The sequence below is a fragment of the Syngnathus leptorhynchus genome, chromosome 13 (genome assembly GCF_054491065.1).
Source record: "Syngnathus leptorhynchus isolate UIUO chromosome 13, UIUO_Slep, whole genome shotgun sequence".
Classification (NCBI taxonomy): domain Eukaryota; kingdom Metazoa; phylum Chordata; class Actinopteri; order Syngnathiformes; family Syngnathidae; genus Syngnathus; species Syngnathus leptorhynchus.
In genome coordinates, this window is record NC_141207.1 from 479,056 (window position 1) to 486,338 (window position 7,283).

General features: G+C 51.0%; 1 protein-coding gene across 1 annotated transcript; it reads right to left on the minus strand.

The window, feature by feature from the left end:
• Window positions 1–1,896: 1,896 nt before the first annotated feature.
• Window positions 1,897–2,832, minus strand: mafaa (MAF bZIP transcription factor Aa). The gene has a single exon (XM_085928182.1). The coding sequence runs from the start codon at window positions 2,830–2,832 to the stop codon at window positions 1,897–1,899; it is 936 nt and encodes a 311-aa protein (XP_085784308.1).
• Window positions 2,833–7,283: the final 4,451 nt, after the last annotated feature.

The window sequence follows — 7,283 nt, forward strand, 5'->3', positions numbered from 1 at the left end:
CTGCGGTAATAAAAGAGGTAAGTCGAGTCGACATTCAACTGAAAAATGACAAGGGAAATTCTTTTTTAAGGGTGAAAAAATTGATATTGACACAGTTGTTGTTCGTATTTACTCGTACGAATTATGCACCAAAAAAATTGTGCGTCGCTCGTCCGGCTCGTCAAAACTCCAAAGATGGAAATGATGAGGTGATACGGGCCGCGGCCGACAGCGGCCTTGAGTCGTGCGGGCATGCGTAAACGTTGTTTTTCCTCCTACGGGGGAGAGCAAATAAATAAGGAGCAATAACATTGCCCAGAGAGACAAATGAAATGCAACATTTGTCTTTTGTTTTCAATTTCATCATCAAACCATGTTCCATAAAATGAATAAACGAGTCTCGCCATCAGAATCAAATGTTAGTGGGTTCAAAATGTCATCGGACATCCAGCGCGCAGAGCAGCGCAATACCACGCAACTCATTTGAAAATGTTGTCAAAAAATCTCCCAAATAAAATTCACATTTAATAGCTGAAAGCGAGCAAAAATAACAAGGCGCCTCCGCAAGGAGGACGGACGGCAGCAGCGGGACATGCAGAATTGGAACACGTCTTTTTATTAAACATTATGAAAACAAGATTCCCAACAACGTTGTTGCCTTTTCATTTGTCGACAGGATAGGACACGTTTATTTGAATAAATATAGAAACTATTTACAGATATACATCAACAGCAGTGCAAGTTCACGCGCAACTTCCAAATGTTTTGATAGCCAAATCAATTGAGAAATTAAGGACAAATTTAAATCCATCTTGAGAATGTGAATACTAAAATAACCTCAGTTGATTTGGGGCTTTCCTTTTGGATGCTTCGCTCCATTTGGAAACATCAAGCCTGCGCTGCACATTATTGCACACTTGAAAGACAATTTGTTGCCTTACTCCGACGCGAGTCAAAGTCCAAGCTGTCAAAAAAGAAAAAGTCCTCTTAAGCGTCCTCCGATGAGCGGATGCGACATCTTATGAATGCAACCAGGCTGCACTTTTCTTCGTTTGCAAAAAAAATAAAAATAATTTGAATTGTCAGTTGATCGATGCATAGTTTTAGCAGCGAATTTTATCACACAAATATACCTTCGGAAATTAAAATCAATATTTTAGGGATCAAAAGTTTTACGACCGAGAAAAACATGAGATTTGCCTCTAAAAAAATGATCAGTGCAGAGGAAGCATCCAAGCAACAAACGCAATTTCTTTTTCCTTCTTTTTTTTCTTTTTGTTAAAAAGGGCGCATGTAAAATAAACAAGCTGCCGTTTTTCTACATTTATGTACACTTGGAAATAAATACAGTCTAAAATGTGGCCCAGCAAATGTCTTTAGAAAATTGAATTGAAAATAGCCGCATCCATATTTCTGACACAATTTGCCGTTTGTGTTGCATTTTAGTTCTTGCGGCCCTCGCGTTGTTTAGGTGACGCGGTGGCTTCTTGCAGGCCTGACGCGTGAAGGGAGGAAGAGAAGGAGGAACGTCGAAGCGGCATGCTGTCCATACACACGAGTGAGGCGACCGACCATACATGTCCTGCATGCTGGGTTGCGATGGGAGCAAATACACTTGCGAGACCGAAATGAGTCTCGAGTAAGCTTTTGTTTTTTCTTTCAAAATGTCAAGTTAGACTTGTCGAGCAACTCGGGCGCGATTTCCACATCTGCACGCCCGCGTCACTCGAGTTTTAAGACTCAAATTGCGCTCGGGGATTATCGGGAGTGCATCTAATGCTACTTGCAGCGTTTGTCGACCTGTAAACAAAATCAAATGATGACTCGAAAGAGACTTGACAGCAAGCGAGAGGGTCCTGACGTGCGCTGACGTGCGCTGACGTGCGCTGACGTGCGCTGACGTGCGCGACTGCGGCCTCACATGAAGAAGTCGGCCTGCTTCCCGGAAGGGTTGGGGGGTCCGGGAGCCGCCGCACTGAAGGTCCGCCTTGCCAGCTTCTCGTACTTCTCCTTATAAATGTCCCGCTCCTTGGCCAGGCGCGCCACGTCCTGCTTGAGCTGCTCCACCTGGTTCTGCAGCGTGCACTTCTCCGTCTCCAGCATGTGCCGCTGCTGCACGCGCTTGAAGCGGCACGACTGCGCATAGCCGCGGTTCTTCAGCGTGCGCCTCTTCTGCTTGAGGCGGATCACCTCCTCCTTGCTGAAGCCGCGCAGCTGCCGGTTGAGCTCGCGCACGGTCATGCTGACCAGCTGCTCGTCGGAGAAGCGCTCCTCCAGGCGCACGTGGTGGTGATGGTGATGGTGGTGGTGGGGCTGGTGGTGGTGGTGGTGTGCCGCCGAGGCTGCCGACAGGTCGTCCCCGGCGTACTGTTGGGCGCGGAAGCCTTCGTAGGCCTGGTGATGGTGGTGGTGGTGTGCGTTGCCGATGAGAGCCTCCACCGCGTCCTCCGGGGTCAAGTTGAGCGCCTCGGGATTGATGTGGTGCTGGTAGCTGGGGATCCAGTACAGGTCCTCCAGCTGAGGCTTGCCCGCGTTGCTATGATTATTGCCGCCGCCCCCGCTGCCGCTGCTGTTGCTGCCGCCGGTGCCAGTGCTGGCTGCCCCGCTGGAGATGCTCTGATTGGGCTGCACGCCGGGACTCGGGGCGCAGAAGCTGGGCGAGGAAGGCACTGACGAGCAGGGCGTGCTGATAGGCGTGGAGGAGAGCGAGCCCGACGGCAGGCGGTGGCAGTAGCGCTCTGCTTCCGGGGGCTCCTTCTTCACCTCGAACTTCATTAAGTCAAAGTCATTGACGTACTCGATGGCCAGCGGGCTGTTGGGCAGCTCTGCGCTCATGGCGAGGTCGGTGGCCATGTCAGTCCATGCGACGGCACCCGCCCTCACAGTCAAAGCCACGCTGGGCAGCCCTCTCGGATGCAGATTGGCTGGCTACTCGAGAAATCAAGACGCCGGAGCGGGCAGGCGTTCGGGCGATTGCGCGGCCTATATATAGCCCGCAGGGGAGGCTAGCGACCTCGGCCGGGGGTGTGCACACTGTGCTCGGTGTGCTGCGGCGAGCCGCTCCTGCAGCGGGCCCGCCGACGAGGGGGAGGGGGTGGTCTTGCAAGAGAAACTTCTTGAGGCTGTTCGTCCTTCGTCCAACTTCTATATATAGCGGCCCCAATATACGTCTGCATGTAAATAAATTTGTCCACCTGCCAGTTCGCGTCTGCTCGCTCTTCTTGTTGACAACTTATAACGGGTCAAATGCACACTTTAATACTAGGAGCCCCCCCGGTGGCTGAAACCCGAAGCCGGTATCCCGCCTTGTCCTTGCTTCACCTCGGCAGCAGCCAGTCCTTGGCAGATAGATATCCTTCTTCACCGAAGTTCCGCTCAGGAACAGTCAAATCATCGCATGCACGGGCTGCGCGTCAAGGTGCGCCCGAAAGTCCCCACCGTGCATGCGGAGGTGCTCAAAGTCTGCAACTTCCATCTGATGTTCAGAAGACTTTTCATGGGACGGGACGGCATGCAGCGGCTGTCCCGTCTTGCGACTCGCTCGCTGGCACGCTCGCACGCTGGCACGCACGCAGCCTTCTACTTACAGGTTCGGTCCCTGCACCGGGCGGTGATCTGACGTGGCGACTGAATTCCACTTTGTTTTGTTTGCGCCGAGCGTTCCTTAAATCGCTCGTGCTTTGCTTTTCCTGCACCGTGCCAACACGCACTGACACTGAGGCGCTGGAAGGCAACGTGCACTTATAAAGACCACGTAGTCCTCCCCCACGCCTGAGAGGTGCATGTGACGGGCCAATGGGAGGGGAGCGCGCATCGTTCACTTGCACTGGCCTATAGCGAAGCAGTCTAACCGACCCAGGCGAGCGCGGGACCGAACAGAGCCGAGAGAGCCCCCCCCCCCCCCTCCCTCCAAATATGAGCGAGCAAGGTGCAACTCCATGCGCGGCAGGCCCAACGTTCTAAACGCAAGCGATAAACACTAACACGGAAGAAGCATAACACATATGATTTCATTCGACAAAATGTGACAATCATCTGACAGCTCAATGAGCATTTTTCATCAACAGCAAAACAGCGCCATACAATCACGCTTCTGATTTGAATTGAGAGCCGTGTATGGCTTGCTGTGTATAGCCAAACATCGTGAGAACATCACATCGTAATGGAGATCTTCAGACAGTCGGATTGCATAAAGAATCGCTCTCCAAGGGCCTCATAAGAAATTGCAAGTGAGTTTTTTTTTTTGTTGAATCTGCAAGAGAAAGGTGTTTTTAATTCTTTTAATGGACATTTTGAAGGGTGTGTCGGGCCGCTAATGGCTCGGTGTCAACCGCAATTCATTTAAAAGGCCGTGCAGCCTATAAACTGGCAAATGTGGAACAGCGAGGGAAAAAAAAATCAGGCGGAATTCAAATGTGAAGCGTTAATCGTAGGTGGAGATGATGATTTGGGACGCCGCCGTTGATTAGCTTTATCGCGGCGAGCTTTATTGTATCTGGTGAGGCTCATTGGGTTTCCCCCGAGGATTGCTGCAGCCAATCTATCAATCAGCGATCGATTCCGAGCTGCACCCCCCTCTGCCAAAAATCAATTCGCATTTCCGCGAGTCGGTGAGGAGGCCGCGCGGTGGTTGCACGCGGCTTAAGTATGATTGGATGGTCCCGGCGGTGGTCGGTAGGGTTTTCATTCGCAATTAAGCACAAATTGCATCTGCAAGCATCGATGTATCGTTAAGCCCCGCCGCGCGCGCCCTCCAGCCTGGACGCGCCGGGCTGGGGGGCGGGCCGGGGGCAGGGGTCGATACCGGTGATGAGCACCAGGGGAGTAGGACTTCAACCGGGCCGCGGTTGCCCCTGACCTCTTATGTCCGCCCCCCCCCCCCCCCGGCCGTCCCATCAGCCCGCACCTGCTAGCAAGCGAGCGGCGCGGCTCGACAGGCAAAGGCGAGGGGCACCTTGGACTCTAGGGGGCGCCAAAATTGGCTAAAAATGTACTTCAAACAAACGATTTGCAATGGTCAATCAAAAGGAAAAACGAGTCACTGGAAATACTCTAAACAATTACGGGGGCAAAGAGGAGAAAGATGACTTCATTTGAAGTCAGTCTTTGTGAGTGGCATCGGCTCGGGCATGTGGCATCAAGGCGCCATTGGCCCAAAGCAGAACTTTGCATGATACGAAAAGGAAAACCTTGCGCGGCTGCGGAGCTTAACTTCCGATCCGAGCTGCCTTTGCTCTTGCAAAATCTGCTCCTGTGCATGAAATGAAAGAAAGTCATATCAAGGTATTTCGACGCCGTGATTAGTCGATTTTTTTTTTTTTTAATCGCCTGCAATGGGCCAGCGAAGCAATCTGCGTTGAAAAGGCGCACTTAAGCAGCTCTGCTGTGGTCCCTCCATTGTTGCCCGGGGAAGGCGAGGGACTGCAACCATGGCTTGAGACTTCTTTTTTCGGGGGGGGGGGGGGGCTCAGGCCTTTCATTGTGCTCATTCACATTGGGGCTTTGCTGTGAGTGCATTTCTCTGGCTTTAAATGGACATCAGCAAGCTAAGGGATAGGCGCGCTTTGAGCAGGCCACAAGCTGCAAGGTGAGCTCAGTGGAGCTGGCCACGCAAAGGCCGCCCATGGCTGCAGCAGAGCAATCAGATCCAATTGGCAGAGGAGCACTTTGAGGACTTTGAAGCGTGACAGCGACCACACAATTGCTCAAGTGTGTGTTTGGTCTCAAAGCAAAACAAGGCACAGCGCCAGAATCGGGACTTATAACCGCCTAACGCCCAATGATGATGTGTTTGTGTTTCTGTGCTGGCTTTTCAGGCGGTCGGTCTCTAGTACTGGTTGATCAGTCACCCAACGGCTGGGGAGAATTACGCACGGCGTATCATACACACACGCAGGTACTCGCGCGCACGCAAGACAAAGCCTCACACTTGACCTTTCCAACATTGTCTCACCAAGTCAGCATGAAGTGATGATATTTCTCTTTGTTTTACAAAAAAAATGAAATCCAGTATTGATCTTAATTACAGTTTGACAAGCTCAGCAGCTCCTTTTGCGGCTTTTAGACAAGAGGCAGCAGCATCAGTCCTGTTGAGCAGGAGAAGAGCGAGAGAGGCCAGAAGCAGGAGGAGGAAGAGGAGTGTGCAGAAAGGAATCATGGGTGAAGCATGGTGGCCACTCAGTTATCTGTGGCTCTTGTCAGTCCATCAGAAGAAGAAAAAAGGCGCTGAACGTGAAGATGCCACAGAGTGGATGAAAAATGACTTTGGCTGCCAACCACACACAAATGTGACAGACCATTGGTATGCTGGTCAGGGGATGCTTTGAGAATAATTGTCAATTGACTGTCTATGTGAAGCCCTTTGAGACTGCTTGTGATTTAGGGCTATACAAATCAACTTGAAACTTGACTTGACCATTGTAGGAACATCACGGCCAAATACGCTGACAACAGTCTGCAACAGGCGAGCACGAGGCGCTGTGAACATCAAATGACTCAACAGGGTAGACGTACACATTAAAGAGGACAAATCGCAGTGCTCTTGGAAATGGCTGCCAACATAAAGGTTATGCAAAAGAAAATAGAAAAATCCACCTGGATGACATTTTTGCCAAGAGCTTGCGCACAAAGCCAAAACACAGGCATGAACGCATGGGTCCCCAGATGGGTGAATGGAGAACAAAGGATCATGGACCACCCCTCTGCGCAATCTCAAAATCTGAGATCACCAACCTAAATGCTGAACAATTTTTCATCAGTGCTACTGGGGGGCCGCGGAGGGCTGCACACTCCCAAGGAAATATATGACAAAAAGGTCATTTGAATAAGGACAATATAATAAAATTCATCTGTGCCTGTTTTTGTTCACGCTAATGTATACAGAGTATCCATCCATCCATCCATCCTCTGTTTGTCCCCACGGGGGTCGCGGGTGTGCTGGAGCCTATCCCAGTGGTCATCGGGCAGTAGGCGGGGACACCCTGAACCAGTTGGCAGCAAATCGCAAGGCACAGAGAGACCAACAACCATCCGCACTCGCACTCTCACCTAGGGGCAATTTGGTGTGCTCAATCAGCCTACCAAGCATGTTTTTGGGATGTGGGGGGAAACCGGAATGCCCGGACAAATCCCACATGGGCACGGGGAGAACATGCAAACTTCACACAGGGAGGGTCAGAGGTGGAATCAAACCTGCAACCTCCTAACTGTGAGTACAGAGTATGTCATATATATTTATTTTCAAATGCACATAGCCAGCCACACAAATAATCACCTTTAGATTTCTCTACTTTTTGGGATAAAAA